General features: G+C 40.8%; 2 protein-coding genes across 3 annotated transcripts; both read right to left on the reverse strand.

The window, feature by feature from the left end:
- Positions 1–513: 513 nt before the first annotated feature.
- pycr1b (pyrroline-5-carboxylate reductase 1b) lies at positions 514–7,002 on the reverse strand. Its single transcript, XM_071503999.1, has 9 exons — positions 6,860–7,002; positions 6,187–6,280; positions 5,708–5,778; positions 5,301–5,480; positions 4,972–5,079; positions 4,633–4,746; positions 3,210–3,302; positions 2,460–2,623; positions 514–1,903 (listed from the first exon to the last, which is right to left on the reverse strand). Exons 2-9 carry the CDS (start codon positions 6,251–6,253, stop codon positions 1,726–1,728), a joined length of 975 nt encoding a protein of 324 aa, XP_071360100.1. The 5' UTR covers positions 6,254–6,280; positions 6,860–7,002; the 3' UTR covers positions 514–1,725.
- A 3,339-nt stretch (positions 7,003–10,341) lies between these two features.
- Positions 10,342–18,215, reverse strand: LOC139636929 (myeloid-associated differentiation marker-like protein 2). 2 transcript variants are annotated; one of them, XM_071505362.1, is made up of 3 exons: positions 16,739–18,215; positions 16,171–16,647; positions 10,342–15,038 (listed from the first exon to the last, which is right to left on the reverse strand). In XM_071505362.1, exons 2-3 carry the CDS (start codon positions 16,449–16,451, stop codon positions 14,387–14,389), a joined length of 933 nt encoding a protein of 310 aa, XP_071361463.1. In that variant the 5' UTR covers positions 16,452–16,647; positions 16,739–18,215; the 3' UTR covers positions 10,342–14,386. The 2 variants fall into 2 exon arrangements, with proteins under 2 accessions (XP_071361463.1, XP_071361464.1); XM_071505363.1 differs by having other exon boundaries at positions 16,171–18,215.
- Between the last annotated feature and the right edge of the window lie 3,465 nt (positions 18,216–21,680).

Genomic DNA, 21,680 nt, shown 5'->3' on the forward strand with positions numbered 1-21,680 from the left:
GCAGAGGAGGGGTCTGTTTGGGGAAGTATTCAAGAGGCAGTGACCTACCAAAATAAGACTCCACAAGGGTCTTAGGTCACACGCAGGTGAAATATGTAACTGTACCGCTACAGTTAATGCTGTTTACCAATTAATGTGTGGGGGGGGTGTAGTTATATTTGATGTTAGGCCAGGGTCAATTCTAAGTCCCTCTCAAGTGGTCGCTGTGTGGAAAAGTGCAACTTGATCCTCATTGACATGTGCAAATGGGTCACACTGATCATACAGCGCCATCTGCAGGCCAGGGTGCATCTCGGTCACTTATTGACAGGCTGGTTAAGTCGCAGTCTAAGGGAAACATCAAAGTACAACTAAACCGAAAAAGGAACAACTTTACCACACAAAAGGTGGAAAAACCGAAAAGAAAAATGGAAGAGGACATTTCATTTTTTAAAAGCAACCGAGCAGAGTCAGTGTAGAGCAAAAGTGATCTCATATTCACATCCCAGACAAACTAGCTTTGAAACAATGGTATTTGATTCTGCTTGTTTAATACTGTGTGTTAGATTAGCACACCAACTATTGATAATGATATGCCAAACAAAATAAGACACAACATGTAACATTATGGGGATAAAAATATACAGAATAATACAAAATACAAAATTAGGACGGATTGGTGGCTGATGTTACGCCTTCATAACCATATGAACATATTCTTCAAGCTTTTTAGATGAATTAAACTTTCTTGCACTTGCACTTTTGGGTACTAGCATTACATTCCCTTATGAGAGAACACACAAAAACTGCCTCCATGGTTTAAAACATCTGTAGGTTCAAGATAACAGGTCAGGTTTGGGGTTTAAGACCCACAATGTCATGAAGTACGCGCAACAGAAACTAGCCAACAGAAAGCGAACAGGGATCTGAGGAAAACTGTTGACACCAGAGGTGTCTTAAAGCATGGAATGACCTTTATGTATAAGAGAAAATAGAGATTTGTCAAAGGGTAAAAGGCACTATGTTCTTAATGTGCTATAAACCCCATTGTAAAATGCAGGGAGGTATTTTATCCATGAAGACCATAGTGTTCATTTATGACAATGAAAACAGCCAAATATAAAGTCATTGAAATTTTGTTCAATCCATAATCAGTCATTAACAGTATAATACTGTTGGCCATACAAAGATAATTTTTTGTGTACAAAGAAAAGAACGTTAAATGATGATTTACAATATGGGTTTGGTTGTTTTTAAATAAAGACATTTAAGACATATACTAACAGCTTGATGGTATCCCAGCAGCCATCTGCTGCCTGTACCAGGATCCCATGATGGCCCACTGGGTCATTACTGTTCAACAGCTCGACATAGTCTACAGCCCAAACACAGACAGACAACAGATTGTAAATGCACTCTTGTTCTTCAGTGTGTATCTGCATTTGTGTATTTGTAGACAGTAATCCTGCATCACAACATAAGGCTATAACTGTGAGCAATGCACCCAGAATACACCTGTGCTTGTGTGTAAAGTGGTGGTGACACCATCTCGCCCACTGTCTGTGTGTCATTCAAGTATTAATAAATGATTTGGCAAAGTAATTTGGATGTGATCTCAGACCAGTCCTGAGTCCGTTTTTGAATTTCTATGGCTGAATAGTTTAAGATGTATGTATGTCCACATGTGTACACATAGTACACTCAAACCTGTGACCAGTTTGTGTGTGTGTCTGCCCCTCTGTGTCCTCAGTTCTTCTTCTTGACCCCAGGGCCGCGATTGTTGAACACGTTGATCCCCGCTCTACCGTTCCCATTAGCCACTCCGCTCACTGTGACTCCAGGTTGCTGGAGCACCTTGTCCAATGTGGTTTTCTTTATGGCTGCTGGAGAAATACGCTCTTGGTCCGCCAGGAACTGCAGCTCCCTGTGAAAGGAAAGGAAGCCTAGAGTCAGATGTACAGTACAAACGTAGGTGTCATATTTCCCTCAATTCTACCAATGAAAAGCCTGAAGATAGTAACAGCCCTTTAAGTCCTGAGCTCTAATACCAGAGTGGATTCACTCTATAGAGAATTGTATGCCTGATTTTATTTGGTGTGGATTCTAAAATAAAACAAATGATTAGAAATATAGTATTATTTCTATATAATTGATATCTTAGCTGCCTTTCATTGTCTTGAAAAATACATTTTTCACACTTGTCACTTGTCAGAATGTTCACCGTTTCTGATCCAGCAAAATTGCAAAAGGTGGTTTCATCTTTTTAACTGTGAAGACTTGCTGAGGATTAGCTTTTGGCTCTCCAAGTTTGTGGACATTCCTCATTATTTTGACATTTTATAGACACAAAATATTTAATTATTTGAAAAAGATGACTAAGAAATGAAAATAAGTGACCCAGGGAGCCAGTAATGAGAGAAAACCCTCTCTTGGTGATGATGTACATGGGTGATTTGCTTTTCCAGCTGCAAGTGTCTCACCTTGTCCTGATGCATGAAGCCTCCACTGCGTTGATCAAGAGGCTGCGGAAGCCACCGCTCTCCAGGACATGCAGTGCGTGGATGGTGGCACCCCCTGGTGAGCAGACGTTGTCCTTCAGCTGGCCGGGGTGCTGCTCTGAGTCCAGCAGCATCTTAGCTGCTCCCTGAAAAGAAAATGGTGCACAAGGAGAAATGGCAGGAGATGATGATTAGTATGAATTACAACTTATTGTTTTCTCCTACATAGTCATGTAATGCTAATACAGCAGTAGAAATCCTCGTGCCGCTGTGAAGTGAGTGGTGCATTGTAATGTAGAATAAAGTTCCCCCCGGAAATTAAATCTAAGGTAATGTAAAGATTTTCCAGGCAGCATGTTGGCTTGCAACAGGCTAACATGACTATGTTACTACAGTGCCTTCAGTGTTTCCCACAGTCAAATGCACAAACAACAAGGAGACACTCAGACCAAGGATATTTATTGTCTCCACTGTGTAACAACATCTGAAAAGGCTTTTGCAGGGGAAAAAAAAAAAAAAGAAAGAAAACTGCTGCTAAAGATGCAGAAAGAGACTCAACACACTGATCCTGAAGCAGCTGCCACAATTGGTGCACTGAAAACAGCAGCTCAATCCAATAATGTGTTCAGATACACAGACAACCAGTGGGTCAAGGAGACTTAAATGTTGAGAATAAAGAAAAGCAAAATGCTACAGGAGGTGATGACACACATACACACATGCACAACTAACCATTAGTGCCTGAGCTCCAAGTCGGACAGCCAGTCTCCTGGGCAGACCCATCTTCACTCCTCCATCTGCGAGGGCATCCACTGCCGTGAACGCCTGTTAAAACATAACATTCACAGGGTCGTCACATATTTACGAAATGTATAACCTCTATATAAATTCATCTAAAAGGCAGACTTTGCTTCTCATTTACTGATTACTTACCGTTCATTCTGCATAATGTGGGGTAAAGCAATAAGTTGACTCTTTAACACCAACATCCACTTGATTCAACCTTGCTGCCTCCCCACTCAGTTAAGAAAAAAAAAATACTCAGAGCCTTTCAACTGTATTTAAAAATACCTGTCTGAAGCTCAAGCTCTGTGCAGAAAGCAGATAAAACCCGACGGACACAATTATTTTTAATTTGCTCAACCAGCGCACACCGCTGTCTGCTACACAGTACATTTGACGTGACTGTTTTAGAAAGCAGGAAGGATTGAGATTTGGAAATACATGCGTGGCAATACAAGTCATTGCCACAGCTGGAGTTCCTTCTGTGTTTTCTAATGGAAACATTCATTAGAGAAGAACATGTCCAGATTCAGACAAACCCTGGCTCTCCTTCAACCTCTTCTCCCTGCCACTGTTTGTCCAGTGTCTTGGTCTCAAGCCTGAAAACATCTATAAATAAATTAAAAAAAAAAAAAAACAGCCACTGAATGACAGAGTGAGGATTTTAAGTGACAGGCAGCATGGTGTTGACTGCAGTGCATATAGCCAAAATGAGCTGTTGTTTAATCAACTCAGTCAAAAAAAAAAAGAAATAAAATAAAAGAAATAATGAAAAAAAAAACATTTATGTTATTTATGAAATAAAAATACTAAACATTTGCTGCTGCAGATATGAAGATTAGCTTTCCTTTCTCTACATCTTATTCTGAACTGAATACATTGATTTTTTGTCAACACTCCATCACTGTCAGCGTTTGTTTACTTCTGATTGCTACTGTCATTGTTTTGACATCTTATACTAAATAATGAATCAAAAAAAAAAAAGAGTTATAGATAAATAATATTTAGTTGAGGTTGTAGCTGTGAAGCCTGACAGCTGAAGATATAAGTAATGGCTACCAGTCTTTCAAAAACACAGCACATCAGATTCCCACATCGATTCAAACAAGTGGCTGTTTTTGTGCAAGAAGAAGTTTGAAATGATTGGATAAAAGCTTTGCTGATGCACAAGGGTGAGTGGTACAACATTTTAATGAATCCTGTGTCTGTTAACATAATGTCATAATCACCACTTGTGCAACTTTGTCAAAGGATTACACTGATTATTTCCTTCATACCAGACCACACAGTAATGACAGTAGTAACCTCTCCCTCTGACATCCTTCACTCTCTTTCGCTCTTTCTGACAAACACACAGTGATCAGTCACTTACATAGGCTGGTCCACTGCCACTCAGCCCTGTGACGGCATCAATGAGGTCCTCCTCCACCTCAGTGCAATAACCTACACTGGCCATCAGCTGCTCCAGTAGCTTGCCATCCTCCACCTGTAAGGAGGGGGACAACATGCTTATTAACAAGATTTAAAAGGAAAACTGGTGAGAGCAGAAGTTCCACCCTCCTGTGCAAGTCTCTAGTTACATACACATAGGAAACACAGTATAGTAGTGGTGGTAGACCTAAAATCCTAGATCCTAAAAACATAAATCTTTTCTATGAATGTATTCATAAACCATTTGATTGTCTACATCCCTCTATCCATCTCTCTTTACCTCTGCATGTGTCCCAGTGGCGTACACTGTAGCCCCCTCTTTCACCACCACTGGAGTATTTGTCATACACCTCATGACTTTAGGGGCTGACCGGTACTGAAGCAGTTTCTGTTAAATTGACAAGAATGAGAACACAGGATAGGTATGAAGAGGAGCCAAGATGTAAAACAATTTCTTTTTATAATTTAGAATCAATGCCAAAAAAGCTTGATTAAAATTAATTAGAGATAGGAAGGAGATGAGACGGAAAACATGTAAGAAGGTAGAGAGCCCGAGAATCTAACTCTGGATCAGAGCAGCAGAGAGTAGAAATGGTGAAGGAGGCAGACCTTCTCTATGGAACTGATGGTAACACCTGCGGCGCAGGACACTATGAGATGACGGTCCTCAATGTCTGGCCCAATCTCATCCAGAACGAAGGGGATGATGTGGGGTTTCACAGCCAGGAAGAGCACATCACTCTTATTGACAGTCTCTTTATTGCTAGTTGTCAGGTTGACCCCCATTTTCTGAAGAAGAAGAAAAAAGAATTGGTGATTAGAGAGGATGTCAAAAGCTACTGAGGAAAAAACAGGGAGGGGGGGCAAATAGGTGTTATTACAGTAACATGCACACATTATAAGCTCTCAGCCAATGCAAGCCAACTCTCGCACGCATGCATGCTCACAACAATGTCTCTACCACTTCCAATATTTCAAACACCACCATACAGCCATGCAAAAACTTGTCTTCTCACCCTCAGCCCTGACACAGTCGGCAGGTCTGTGTCTGGGGAGCTGGCTGTAATCCTGTGTGTAGCAATCACACCTGGGGAGGGACACAGGAGGAAGTGGAGAGAGAGAGAGAGATATGAGGATGTAGACTGAGATGGAAAATGACAACTGTAAGTTAAGATCTTCCTGATCCCAAGGGGGGAAAGTCACAAGTTTCAGCAGTAAAAGAAGAAGTCTAAAATCTATCTAAAGTACATAAATAAATCAAAATAAATTAAAGGACAGTCGTTACTAAGGTATTATACATCACAATTCTCAGGCCATACACATGATTTATGCATTGTGCAAGTATAAATGTGCTGAATGGGTCTAGTAGTGCAGCTCTACAGGCCTTATATTATGTGTGGTGTGTGTGTAGACAGCTAGTTTGGGTTTCTGGTGACATCAGTGAAGTTAGATTTAGCGCATGGCAAAGCTTGCACAATAAAGAGAGTGGGCTCACCTGCAGCTGTGAACCCTTTCACCAGCGCATGAGCCAGCTGGCCTGCTCCAATGAATCCAACACTCATCCTGTCAGATGATGTGGCGTTTCTGTCCTGTAATGAAACACAAGTCAGAAAGCTGTTACAGATGGACTTATGAGTCAGACACCCTTATATACATCTTACATTTGACTTCTGACAATTTGCAGATCCAGTTTTAACTTATCAAAAGCAAAGAGACGAGACTTTGATAATGATGCAATGTGGAGAAAAATCCTGGATCAGGTCCATAAACAGTGAACGCTGATGAAACACCTCCTTTGACACTCCGACAGCACCCATGGGTGACTTTACTGGGATATGGGTGCATTCACAGATTTACAGCTGTCAGCTTTATATTCTGATAAAACCAATTTACATGTCACACTTTATGTAAAATGTGGCATTGACTTTCAGCTTAGTGAGACAACTGAGTTTATATCTTTAAAAACTGACCACTGGGATATTACGATTTAAATTGTGTTTATAAGTATTTTAAGTGTTAAAATTATCGCTCCATTTGATGCTCATCAGGATGATAGCATTTCCTAGCTAGCTGATGACCACCTGTCCTCGGCTAACTCTGCTAGCTACGTTTCACAGCCACAATTGAATAACAAATGCGACAAATTCAGATAAAACGGAAATAGTTACCTTCCCCTAAATGTCCCAGTTGAGGTTCCTGAGTCGACAGATATATTTGACGACGTGTCCGTTACTTGTCGGCGTCAGAAAATAACATAAAACACCACTTTTGTGTCAACGTGGCTTCCCTTTTACTCAGCCCCAGTGCGGTCCATAATCATAACGAACAGCGCCACTGGCCAATCACGACAAACACAACTTGAGCGTCTGACCAATGATAAAACTAGATCATAGAAATTGGGCGGGGCTTGCATCCCGTCACTCCCGGTTGCATCAGTTCTGTGGATTTACGCCGCCAGGAGAAAAGTAGGTCAAATATATGAACCGTGGGTTAAAAACTAGGTTATGTTTTTACTGGGCACAGCCACCACTGACAGCATCTATACAGTCCACATCTGAGGCATTCAATCCAGAGAGACACTATAAAAAAAACAACAGAGGATGTAGATCACAAACAAAATTCCGTGTACTGTTGTTCTGGCTCTAAAATCACCTTTGTATAATCATAGCTAAAATGTCCATATAAATTTTATATAGCCCAGCTGTTAAGAACCCACAATCACTCCTCATCATTAATTATGTTAACATCTAGGCCCACATATACAATTATTGACATTGTTAACAAAGCAAAAGTCTAAGATATCAGATCCTCTACATATTAATCAGTAAGAACCAAGACTTCAGAACCTAGAAGGCGAGATTTTCTGACTACAATGAGATAATAAATTTATCTTGGTCTGAGGATTTGAACTGTTGACAGATAAGTTGTCAGCATTTTTATGCAAAGAGAAAACTCACCATTATTAAACAAATGATCAACAATGCAATAAGTGAACAAGAGTTAGTACATATAAGTACTCAGTGGTAATCAGTCATCAGTGAATAAATCATCAGACACAAACTGGGATTCACACCTGGGATGAATCAGGTGAAGTCTATATACACTATTTGTCACCAGTGGTGGAAACTAACTCAGTATGTTTGCTCAAGCACAATGTTTAAGTACAAAATCAATTTTATACTTCTAGTTCACTACACTTAGGGGAAAATATAATCATTTTTATTCCACTCCAAATGATCAGTTTATGAAATATGACTCATTGTAACAAATAAAAACAACAAACAGTGTATTTAAGTTAAGTATTTTACATTAATTACACCAACTATAACATTACGCTGTTTATATTTTAATAAATCGATATCTACAGTATGTAGTATTATAACACTGTGAAAGGTTAAATTCTGCATAATAAAGACTTTAAGCATATTTTTTTTTTTTAATTATTTACCTTTACTTTAGTGAAATAAATAAATAAATAAATAAATGCAGGGCTTTTGAATGGTAAAGGATTTTTTTTTTTACTAGTATTTAAGTAAATGTGAAATTCCTCCACTAATCACATACTTAGAACTACCTGATGAAGATGTGATGGTGAAACTGTAAAAGAAACATCATGTGGAAATATATACAATATAAATACAATAGCCTGTGTTATGTTTTGTTGAATACTCTGAATAATGTTACTGTACAGCACTTGCCTTTTCACTCGCTGTTGGTTGGTTGTTTTTGTCTTGTAAAATCCTGTAAAAACATGCAGCTGTTATTTATATAGGTACAGGTTTTGTGATACAGCAGATTTCATTACCTCGTTCATTGCCTTTTTTGTGATTTTGGACAGAAAACATTACATCACATCCCAGCAAGAGAAAGCTTCCACCAGAACAACCATGTTCAGTGTTGATCATTTTGAATGCAAATGCACTGAGATTTGAAACTGAATCAAAACATGTCATGGGACCAGAAGTGGCATGTGATATTTGAGAGAGCTGAATCTGAATGAAAGATTGTTATTCTAGCAGGAGACTGTAGACGAGTGTGTTTTGCTCTCCCCCTTAGATTTGACAGAATCTGAAATAAAGCAGAGCTGGACAGCAAGTACACTAATGAGCCGTGGCATTTGAATACAGTTTGGCTTCGTATCCCATGGTAGTTCACCAATGCATATTCTCAACATTAGCCCTGAACTTGGCCTGTAACTGTCAGTTTGATGCTAAAATCTCCCCTCTGCACATGTTAATAGGGCCGACCCTCCTCTTGTCTATCCGCCTGCCTCTTTCTTTCATGTTTCTCATGCCACACCAGACTAAATTTACACTCCACAAGTGGCACTGTACGTCTCCTCTGAGGGACCACATTCCATTTATTTTCTCACAGTGCCCCTGGGCAGGAATGCAGACTGAGGGATTGCCTATGCTCCTGTCTATATATAAAGCAGAATGCATGGCCTGAGGTTAAGCTCCATCAGCACCAGCTGTTAGGATTCTCTTCCTCTTCCTAGTCAGCTGGGTAAAGTGATATATATATATATATATCATAAGTTAATTCTCTACAGGTGTAGACAATTATTTTGCAAGGACCTTTTTTTTTAACCCGTGAAATCAGTTGTATAATGTTTGCTGTGGCTCTGGAGGAGCGTCGTCAAGTCTGACAAAATTACCCTGATGATGTCATAGTGCTGTCATCAGGGTTATTCTCACTTCGGCTTGGAACATTTTTCTATAGCAAGTCAGACAGTCCTAACTGGAAGTGTGGAGTCTGGAGGAAGGGGCTGTTTGGGAGGCAGTGGAGTGGTTTAGTGAGAGATGCTATCCAGTTGGATAGTGGGAACTTCAGGATCCAGTGTTTTCCCTCAACCTTATAAAAGTGCAATATGAAATCTCTGGAATATCCCTTTAATCTAATATTTCAATCTTTCAAATTTAAACATCTAAAAAAAATATCAAAAATCGATCATGAATAATTTAATATTTAATAGCTCCTCCCTGATTTTGCCTCGTTTTTCTTTGTCAGAAGAAGAGGTCTGAAGTAAAGGATGGCAGGTTTTCTTGTCCCCTTGTGTGTTCTCTCACATAATAAAACAGAAAATCTTAGGGAATTAGGGAACAATATGATGATTTATTCCCCACTGATGTGACAGAATGCAGCAGATGGAGTAGTGTATGAGGAGGTACGGTGCAGAGTCTCCTTCCCCTCGTTGCATCGGTTTGTGGAATAATTACCCACAAAACTGTTCTCCGAACCTAATCTCAAACAAGCTGAAAATTTCACTGATGTATCCCTGCAACTCTGCCTCTCAGTCAGAAACACACACACACACACACATGCACACACACAGTCAATTTACCACTGCCTGCCTCTGTTCTATCTATCACTCAGACTCGGCATGTGTGCTGAGGCGTGACAACACTCATTCCCTCTTTCTTTTTTTGACAAAACCCTAAGAGGTTTATTAAAAATACCAGAACTCACAAATCTGTTTTTTTTTTTTTTCAGTTTTTGTGACACACAGCTCACAGCAACAAGCAGATCTAGGCAAAGCATTCACAACAATTTGTTGCTCTGCAGTGATTAGGACCCAAAGGTGTGTTTTTGTGTCTTGGTGTGTAAGAACAAGAGAGCGATTGAGAAAATCCAAGAGACAGAGAAAGAGTGAGAGAAGATGTGCATATTTAATATCACAGACAGAAAATCTTTCCCCAGTGTTCATATGTCTCCCCTCCTGCAGTCTGAGACGAGAATGAGTGGCAAAGACAGAATACAAAAGAAATGACAGCAAAGAAGTTAATGCATCCAGTGTAGTGTCAGCTTTCAATTTTATGTCAAACCCCAAACTAATAAAGGATTTCCCATAGCATATCACAAAATCTCACAGACAAATCAGATTGAAAATCCCAAAAGAACCTGCAGCAGGAGAGAAGCCGTGCAATAACTAATACATGTTCTGTGTTCCTATCCTCTGTTCAGCAAGTATTTAGCATAACTCCATGATGGTGTTGAGGTAGCTAGGAGGTAGGAGAGGCCAGAGCTCTGTCTAGGAGGTCACAGGAGGATTGACTGTGCGCCTCTCTGATGGATCCCTGGTGTCCACCAACATGGTAACTAAGTACTTACAGGTTGCCCGGCTGGTCTTCTCTGTACTCTGACCTTCAAATGGAAATTCATGTGAAGTGAGGCTGTGAGTTTCATCTGAAAACAAAATCCCTTCCTCAGCTTTTAACTTTCAACAGAATACCAGTGTTTACTGGACTTAAGAGAAATACTCTAAAGGGGAGAAAAATGGCTTTTTCAGTTTAACAACAAAAACTAGTGTACGAGTGTAAAATGCCCATAAATGAAAACTCACTGGATCATAGGAAAAGATTCAAAAGACCAGTTTTGGGATAATCAAAAATCTCATTGCATATTTAATTAGTTTTATTGGGCTACATTCTCTGGTCCAAAATGTCTGATAATATTTAGAAAACAAATCTCAAATAGCTCCATGGCTCCTTTTCACTGATGTCGAATAAAGAGCAGCTTAAACAGGTCGTAGATGGAAGTCAGGATTAATATACATTTTGACAAGTTTTCAATTAGAAAAGATTAAACTGATACACCACATAAAATCGTAGAAACCGTGCTAATAAATACATTTGTATGTAAACTTTATATAACCTTTATACATTGGACTCCAAACATATCATAAGATATAGCTAGTTTAATAACATTTTCTGTTTACTTACAGGTTCATTTACAGAGGAGGTTTGAGGCGGTTTTACATATGTATTGTATTGCTAGATGTTTCAATATTGTGTTTGCCCCTGAAACTGTTCAAAGTTAAACTCCCGGTTAGTTGTTCCACTTTGAACGCCATGAGTGCTTTGCCAGGATTGCTTCCAAAATGAGCCCAACACTGTATGTATACAGTAGCTTCCCACAAGATGCCAGAGTAGGAGAGCTGGCACAGATTCAGATCCTCCGGGACCAAAGACTCAGCCTTTGACAATGTTCCACACAAGATTTGGCAAAACAAGAGCCAAGAGCGACGGGGGGAAAGCTGACATCAGCAACATGCGCCATCAGAGATTAGTCACGACAGAGAGCCAGCAGTCCCCTGTCCCTCCATGTCCCCCCGGCTGGAGAGTCAGGAAGGGACGGTTATGATGGACACCTGTCGCAGCTCATTTCTGTCAGAAGAGTTCATACACTGTGGGCTGTGTGTCTGTGTGTGTGTGTGTGTGTGTGGAAACTCAGCAATGTTTGAGACAGGGGCCCGCAGGGAGTGAGATGTAAAATTTGTGCCAAACATGGAACAGCTGCTAAATGGGGATCTGCAGAGGAGCAGGGAGTACACAGGCCTTAATGGAGCTACAGATCGCTCTGTGGCAGAACTGTCCGTCATGTTCAGTGGTAGCTTTCTCTGGGCTCGATCATACTCCACGGATGTTACATCTCACTGTGGAAATATTGGTCAGAAGAAGGGTACAAGTGGACCGAGTGCTGCCTCCAAAGGGCCTGTCAACAGGAATAATCCTGCGGGTTTATCAGAGGATCGATGCAATATGTAATATGTAAAAATGTTACTTCAACAACACAAAGTTATTTATGGCTGCAAAAAATCATCATCAGTTTGCATAATCCACTTATAAACCACTGCTCATCTGCTTTTTCTGCAATTCACATGTATTTACTTTCTAATTTACAAAAATTGTCACAATGGTTAAAATCTCTAAGACACACAGTGACGTTTTCTCCGGTCTTAAGACAGATTTGGATACAAAAGCAACCAACTGGTGTTGGATTTGCTGCTGAGCACTGAGACAGTTTCGCTAGACGTATGCTGCGGCACAGTGGCTTCCCGAGGACTTAATATAATACATCCATAGCACTCACAGATGTGACAGGGGAATTCATTGATCCTGGATTAGAGAGATGAGATTCACTGAGGTGACCAAAGCAGAGAGGAGTGAAGGATGGATGGGAAGAGGAGGAGGAGGAGGTGACTGGTATATTGTGTGAGACAACAATGGGGTGGGGGAATTAAAGAGAGAGAATAATCAAAAGAAGAAGGGAACAAAGAGAGACTGAGAGGATGAGAGCTCTTCTTCTGTTTTATTCCTGTCAAAGACAACACTATAACACTGCTGACAGAGAAGGTGGCAGCCAGAGAGGCCTCTGTCACTCCTCTTTTACCCCAGAGGATGCAGGGATGACAGGGTAGAAAGACACACTGTCTAGCAAATAAAATTAATGACTAAGGACCAGTCTGAGCCCAAAGTTTTAGACTGTGTCGGGTCATGCATTCAGATCAACTAGAATAATATCCTGAACTCTCACTTGTTAGAGGTGATCAAAGTAATGATCGAAATGGCACAGGAGAGGCATATACAAGACACACTGTGAAATCTATATTGAAGATCGTTCAAGAATTACATTTACAAACCTTCACCTATCACCACACAGGTTGTGTATTATGCACATACCACCTGGACAACACTTGCACACCTGCACAAGCATTCGCAACGAATGACATCTGCTAGTGTCTCTGCAGACTTAAATAAAAATTTGCTCATTAGTCAAAGCTGCCAAAAGCCTCACTATGTTCTAGTCTCCAGGCTTGTCTGTTTGGTGCTGGCCAGGGGGGGTGCAGCCCATTTATGAGAGCCTGCTACAATTTGTGGCATAGGCTGGGAGCGATGGTACTGTGTGAGCTGAGAGTGAACCAAAACACTAAAGTTGTGGGAAGGACAGCTACACAATGAGACACATAGTCATTTGACCCAGTGATTATATGAATATATTGTTTATAGTGGCTTTCTGTCAGTGTGTAAAATCAGTTAGTTTGTTTCAATACACTAGACTAGAGTACACAAAAACCATCTGACCACACAGATCATTTTTAACAGTAAAGTAAATAGTCTTTTGACATCTGATCTGTTAGTTGAAGACATATTCAGGTCACATTTACCAACTTCTGCGAGAATGGGCAAACAGTCCGGGTCACACTGACCATGTCCGAATTGTGCAACTGTGAATATTGTGTGTTTTCAAACCAAAACTAAAACTGCAGGTAGAGAGATGCCTGGTTTTTGAAATAGGTTTTACTTTTTATTGTAGACCGAGGGAACCATTTCACAGAGACACACAAGACTTCTAAATGCAGTGTCACAGCTTCAATACGAGAGCAGACCGCTCCTGTTTATTTTTGGCAGCCCGGGTAATGTCCGTCGATCCCTGGTGTGGGGTTTGCAGATGACAAGGATACCACAGATTCCAGTGTCGGATTTTCTATTTATATTCAGGACTTTTATGTATTATTTGAACAGAAATACAAGTAGCAAGTAAGTGTGTGTTGTGCCACAGCTCAACAACAGTCAGGGTGTACTGTTTTATGAGGATTTGGCAAACCAGTGGGCCCCTGCCTAAAACTCTCAGATGGCAGAAGGGGTCAGTTAGAGGGAAGGGGGTTTCACATCAGTGGGGTGTGGCAAAGGGGTCGTAATAGTAAAATTCATTATTCACATTCCACAGATTGAATTTGTGGTGTCTGGCTGCCTTAGTGGTGTACCATGTGCACCACTAGCGACGTTCTAGGCCTCGTATCCATTTCTCCCCCTCAATCAATTCTGTGTCCTTCAATATCAAATAAATTCACTAACAAACTCATAAAGTATGAAGCAAATGAATAATTTGCCAAGTAAGGGTTCCATATGGTGCTACGCCCGAGAGTTAGTGGGCAAACGTGAGGAGACAAATCGTATCCTCTGGGAGTAGATCAGGTCCATCACATACAGCCCAAAGTTGACGAAAGAAAACACGGCCACCACAACCTTGCTGTCCCATGGACACCTTCCCCATGGGCATGACGATGGCCTCCAAGGGGAGCCGTATTTAGAGTCAAAGCAGAACACCGGCCACACCACTGATGCACTCAGGTAGAGCAGAACTTCCAGGAGAGTGCACACCACCACAAAGCGGTCAAAGGGCATGCATCGCACGGCTTTGGTCCGCCCGCACACAGTCATTATGACCACCACTGCAGTCAGAGTGAAGCAGAAAGCATAGACGACTACGCAGTAGATTGTCGCAGCGTAAAGGGTGTACTGGCTCCCGTTGGCCAAAGCTCCAAAGATGATGCAGGCAACAAAGCCCTGAACCACTTTGAGGAGGCCAGAGATGGTGGCCATGTAGCCCACAACTGCCTGGCCTGGCCTGGCTCGGCACCAGGCCACTTCAGCTCCGTAGGCTAGAGTACCCAGGATGGAGCAGATGGTGACGGCAATGCGGAAATTTCGGACATCACAACCGGTGTAGGGGCACTCAATTCGAACAAAGAAGAGTGGGTAGACCACCGACGCTGTCACATATCTGCAGAAGACAGAAAAACAGGAGTGTAGATATGGTGTAATCAAACCAGAGATAAAAAGATGTCCAGGACTGTCATAGTGGGACAAATTTTCAAAAGAGGTGGCAGAGTGGCAGCAAGTCCTCGTAGATCGTAGCTTTTTAAAATACTGCACAATTTGAATTTCCCTAGGGATTAATAAAGTATTTTTTTAATCTTTATCTTTTCTTTTTCTTAAATAAAAGCACTGAATGAAATACCTCCTGTGGTCCTTTAGTTTTTAGTTTTAACTTTTTACGTCCATCTTAAGGTCCACTTACTAACTTTGTCAGGGCTTTCAACCTCAATCAGGATAACAGGTGGTTGTGCAAAGGGAAGAAATCATCATCCGCTCATGGTTCAAAATGCCATTCACAGATGAAGACCATGAGATCTGGTTGTTCAGCACCAGCCCATTGACAGCATAATTATAGTAAGTCATCTTAGTAAATAGTCATGTCCTGTTTGTTCTAATTGTACATTTAACACTCATGTTATAAAGTAGCAACGTTAACGTCACCGCCAAGCAACACATTTTGTATGCTATGGCCCTTTTTAGCATGAAATCCCCCATCTTCAAAAAGTATATTCTTGGCTACACTTCAACTTTAATTATTTTCTGGGCAAAGTATAACAAAATTGCCTCTTTGAGAGTGGACAGCGAATGAAAATATGGTAGTGTCAGATTTTTAACACTGTGAGGGTATTGCTCAAAACAATGTAAGAGTCTTGGGAACCTTTAATGACTCTATCTAAAGATTTGTACATAGATATGTTATTTTGTTGTAACCTTATTGTGGTGCTATCCCTCAGCAGTTTTTCACTTATTTACCATAAGTGGAAGAGTACTAATTAATAGATGATGATTAAAGATGATTAAAAGTTCATTAAGGGTTGTGTCTTATATTCAACATGAAAACTAATCTCTGAGGTGTATTTGAGTTGTGGATGGGTTGACAGAAGAATTGCTTCACATGGATAAATGGAGGTCTTGCAGGACGTGGTGAAAGTAAAAAGGTCTCCCAGTGTAACTTCCTTCAGACAAGTTATCTGTGAACACCACCACCCTAAAGACCGAAACGAGCATCATGATTTACACCTGAATATGTGACTTACATGAGTGTCGCAAAGGCAGCACAGGTGACCGTCAGGTTGTCCCAGGATACGGGGAGGCAGCTGTAGAGACGGGTAGCGTCCAGAAAGAACACCACAACCGACATAGCAAAGGAGAAGCACCATGCCGCCATGCAGAACACGCCGTGTGAACCACTGTATCCAGCACTGTGGGTTACCATGGCAATCACAGCACAGCCCATGGCTAGCTGACAGAGGCGGGCAGCACCCAGAGGTGAGCAGAGTGCCTTCTTGTTGAGGTATGGACCACCCTGTGAATCCATGACTGGGTGTGTAGAGACGTTGAGGAGTCAGTATCCAAGAGGTAACAGTCCGTCAGGGTCTCAAAGAGATTTGTCCAGTAGTGATGAGCAAGTGAGTGGTTGCACAACAGAGGATGATGTAGAGTCTAACCAAGTCTAACAAGATTTCAAGTTTTTAGCTTAAGTTCTGTGACGTTATCCAGTGTCTTGATGACATCTATCAAACAAAAGCAAAAAGTATAAATTACTCTCATTGATCTAAAGAATCAATACACTTACATTCTAAAATTAGTCTTGTGTGCTTTCACCTCGCGTCTCCCATGAAGCAGCCTCTCTCAGTTTCTGCCTCTCTGTGATCTTGTCATTCACGTCTAGTTTTCACAATACTGTTACAGTCCTGGAAAACACTGCCGCCTCCAAAGTCCGACCTTCAAACATAAATAAATGTCTTTGCCCCTTTGCTCAAACAATGCTGAAAGTCCTTGACGAACATGTGGAAGAATAGCAGGATGCTCAGGTGCTTTAAGATGTTCTTGATATCTTGTGTGGGTAGGTGGGGACTAGGTTTTCAGGCCACTGTTATCCTGTTGCTCCAGCAGATTCTCCCTCCTCTCTCTCTGCTGTGTTTATAGACTTGGTGGGGACTTTCTGAAACTCTATTTCTGTGTTGTTGAATCAGAGCATAGAGGAAAGATCCCTCTATGAGATCTCCTGCAGGAGCTCAAGCTGCCCAGACAGGCACATACACTCACCTGTCAGATGAGAAATCACACTGACTCATCGTTCACAAATATCCCGACTATTGTCTCATAGACGAGAACTTGTAGATCCATTCAGGATGATTAGTCCACACGTTGTCAGTCCTGTTGAGTCTTCTAGGAAATATCTCCAACAATCTAACATCTGAACCTGCTCCGGTTCAACCCTTCGACTGAAATGGTCCAGAATCAGGATCTCCTCGTGAATCTTCGTGGATCATTTAAACAGATATGTTTGTATCTGTTGCTCTTCACACACATAGTGTGAATCCATGTGACCACATGGGCCAAAGACACCATCACCTCTCAGATATCAACTCTCATCCTCTTACTCTCTCTCTGTCACACACTCTTCCTCACACACTTTCTCCTTCAGTGTCCCTCCCTGTGCTGTGAGGAAGGGGTGCTAAGTTATTTAGGGTAGGGCCGTCACCACGAGTGTTGGAGGGATGTGTACATGTGCTTGGGTGTGGAGTTGAGGCATGCAGACGCAGTACAGACCCTGTGGAATGAGGTGAGATGACTGACCCCATGCTTTCAAGACAGACTGGGTGCACAGATTGAGATCAATATAAGATGGTGAAGTTACACTTATTAAATAATATAGATACTACATGTCCAGAGATATGTTGGATGCGCACAATAAAAAAATGTAAAAAGTTGATCAGGTCTCCAGACGACATTTTCTGTCAACAGACTCATTCCTCTTTTCAGCATTGAACCACTGAGAGACTTTATGGGTTTTTTTTTAATGTAGCATCAATCCTGTTATCTCCACATGCTAAATGCAGAGGGTATCATTTTACATGATCCGCCCCTCTGTAACCAACACAAGGGCCAGTCATTCATGTGCAAGCAGGCCTCTCATCTATGGAGCCCCAAAGTCTCAAATATCAAATAAATGACATTATGAAATAAATAATCATATGAATACATTTGTAACAATCTTCAACCAAGGAACAGATGCCAATGTAGGGACCACACAGGAGACAAAGGTCAGAGTTCACGAGAAGTCGTTCAGAAACAGGGACGGCTGGAAAGCTTGACTCACTGGAGGTGCAAATGCAACACTGCCCAAAATACCCAAGAATCCAGAGATGTAGTTTCCTAGATATTTCAAATTATGACCCACATATGACGAAATCTGGACTGGTCGTGCTCCGATCACGACACTGAAAGATGTCACATTAAAAAATATCCAGATACGACCCAGATTCTTGCAAGAACCTAAAAGGGATACCTGTGGATTCCTGGGGTTTTGGCGCGGTGCAATCTACAGAGGATTAACTGGCTGATGAGACAAAGGTGACACAGAAATGAACTGCTACGTGTGTTGCTATGTTCAGCTGGATGATGAAGGTGGAGTTTTTCACAGTCATGCAGTCCAGTATCCTCAATATAAAATAATTTTCACTGCAGCTTTAACTGGTAACTGTCGCAGATTAATTATGCAAAATGTGAAACATGCTTAAAAGTCCATCAAATTGAGCATCATATTTGTCTTGAAGTTACATTGCGACATGGTAATGCTGTTGGAAGTACAGATTGATTTGAATAGTCTGCATGCATAAGTGTGACAAAAATAAATACAAACATTTGGATTTCCCATCTTCTTGATCTGCAAGTAAAGCCAATCCTTAACTCCACTGACGTCTTAAATTGTACTTTTTTTCCGGTGCTATCACTGAAACTACTTTTCAATATTAACTGATATCCCTCTGATTATTAACTGACATCCCTCTGATTATAAAGGTTGGCGTTATGATGTTTACCTGGTACCTGCAAACCCTGCACACCCACACATGATGTCAGTTCTTGCTCCTTCACTTCATGTGGGTGTAATGTTTCAGCAGCAGGGATTTTTACAACAGTCAGCTCTTGTCTATGTCCATGTACGTTAATTGTCCCCCCTCGGTTCACATGAACAGTGAGCATGCCTCTACTCTCTGGTCTAATATCGCATCTGTCCTCTGGTCTCTGTCTCCACCTGCAGGTACAGTTTAAAACCTGATAAACCTAAAAATGTGTTGCATCTGAACAATGTCACAAGGGTGTCATGTGGTCACACGATGTGGCCCCTGACTAATGAAAGTAGAAGGTTTGCACTGTATGTATGTTCTATTATTTAAAAAGTAATACATTTAGAAATAAATAAATAAATGTGCAAATATATAAATAGATTAGTAAATAAAGAGTGGAAAAATACATGTATGTGTAACCACTGGTTATGAGGAGATGGGTGAGATGCCAATAAAATACTAAGACACCAATATTTAAAATCTGGGCTCTTGTGAGGAGAATCATAACTGAACACGACCACTGCTCTGTGCAATAACATTTGTTTTACTCAGAATAGAAAAAAGACAACGCTCATGTGAGTATAGGCTGAATAACTGAGCAAGTTATCAAATATCAAATATTTGATTCACTCATGAAAAAACAAACAAACAAAATAAATACATTTCTATACCAGGGTAATTAAATTCAAAGTTCAGTGAATAACTTTTCAATCCTTATTTTTATCTTCTTCAGTTATATAGTTGCATCCTTTCTTGAGGAAATTTCCAGTTTAGTTCAGTCAAGTCAAAAGTTGTTTTTTTCAGTTAGTGGACTATGAATTTTTTTTTCTTTTTAGTTCAGTAAGGCTGCCATATTTGTCCATTGTGTTAGATCTTATCTGGAATCCAAGTGGAGAAGCTGGAGTCACTCCTTAACTCCTCCATGTGCAGCAGCAGTGGTGGTCGGGTCACCTCCTGCTCGCTGTAACTCCTCTTTCAGTAACGGACCATTAAAAAAAACACCTTTGTATTATACATTTTAACATTAGTTATTGTCTAATTCCTTTTACAGTATGCAGATGGATACCAATATCTTATCTTCTAACCTTCTATCAGCTCATTGCCTGCTCTGATATTCACAGAAATAGTTGAATTGAATGAATGAATTGAAAAGGACATAACCTTTAAACTTAAGTCTTTTTCTTCAGTCCCTTAGAAAATGTTTTCTTTCTTTCTGAAGCTTTAAATCAGAACCTAACTCAAATTTGATAAACATTTTAGATTTCATATGTTGGCAAGTGTTCAGTTGTTCACCCAGATATAAAAATTAAAGTGTCTCTTTCTTTCCTAATCTCATTCTGAGTTTCCAAACATTTGCTACCCAGACAACCACCTGTCTCGCCTACCTGACGGAGCTTGTTTTCTTTCCTCTGTCATCAAGGCCCAGTTTGTGCAGGTGAAACGTGAGAAATCTGCAAGGTCCGGTTAAATCCACACACCAGGAAACACACAAACATACAGAATATCCCTGGATAAATTAATCTGAGCCTATAAGGAGGAGCAGGAAGACATCATTATAGCGTTAGAATTAAAGGAAAATTTCAGTGTCATATAAAACAGGCAGCTTTGATGTGAACTTCCGCATTTGTGTTCATCAACAGTCAATTTTAATACCTGGCTTTCTGAGTAAAATGCTGTCACCTAGGTTAAAGTAAGAAATCAAATATCGTACAGTATACAGTAAATACTGCACAACAATAACTGAAATGGTTGAATATGGATTATGAGAGCCAGAAACAAATGTGAACACACATTATCCAGCAGCATCTGAGTGAGTTTTAATGGAATAAGGAGATCCTTTAAAAAATAGTGTAGAATATAATAGCGGACACAATATTAATGAAAACCAGCTGCTGAATGTCACACTGACTGTAATATGTAAAGTACATTGGGCTTATTAATAAATCTGAATACTTCTTCTGCCACTGACATAATCTCACGCAAAACATGTAGGTTTTACACTTGTTTTGTGTTCAGATCAATCAAATGTTAATCAGTCAGCTTTATCTACTCACAACCCAAACTCCTCACCAGGGCAGTCGATGGCTCCAGGAACCGTTTGTCATCGCTGCTGCTGCCACCAGGGAGCGGCATTGTTGCAAAGCTCCAGCGCCGCAGCTAAAAACACACTGAGGCCCCATGTGCTGATAGCACAGCTTTTTATTGAAGCCTTTCAACGTCCAACTTTACATAATAAGCAAGCCAGCAACTATGAGCAGCGAGTGACTTGTGAATATTTTGCCTTCAAATAAATCATGGAAAAACAGTTCGGAGAAAGAATAACTGTCAACTGTGGATTGAACTTTCCTCACTAACACACATCCAACACAAACTCTATAAATGGCCTGTGTGAGTGCCCACTGCTTTATTTGGCATCAAAGGCTCCAGGGGCAGTTGGAAGTAATTAATTTGCAAGAGGGAGACAGAGAGTGTGTGTGTGTGTGTGTGACAAGTTGATGGAATGTACTCCTCCCTCATACACACACACACACAGCTCCCCTCTGTGTTCGGCCTCTTTTTGAAGTTCCTCCTGCAGCTAAAAGAGTGAACGAGGGGGCAGCTGTGGAGGGCTGAGGAGCGTGTTGCGAGTGAGCGCCTGATGGTGACAACATGTGAAAATGTGGCCGCACGCTGCTTGTTTACTGTTACCTGTA

Source organism: Trachinotus anak, unplaced genomic scaffold (assembly GCF_046630095.1).
Source record: "Trachinotus anak isolate AG129_WGS33_773 ecotype Australia unplaced genomic scaffold, CSIRO_AGI_Tana_v1 ptg000019l, whole genome shotgun sequence".
In the NCBI taxonomy this organism is placed as follows: Eukaryota; Metazoa; Chordata; class Actinopteri; order Carangiformes; family Carangidae; genus Trachinotus; species Trachinotus anak.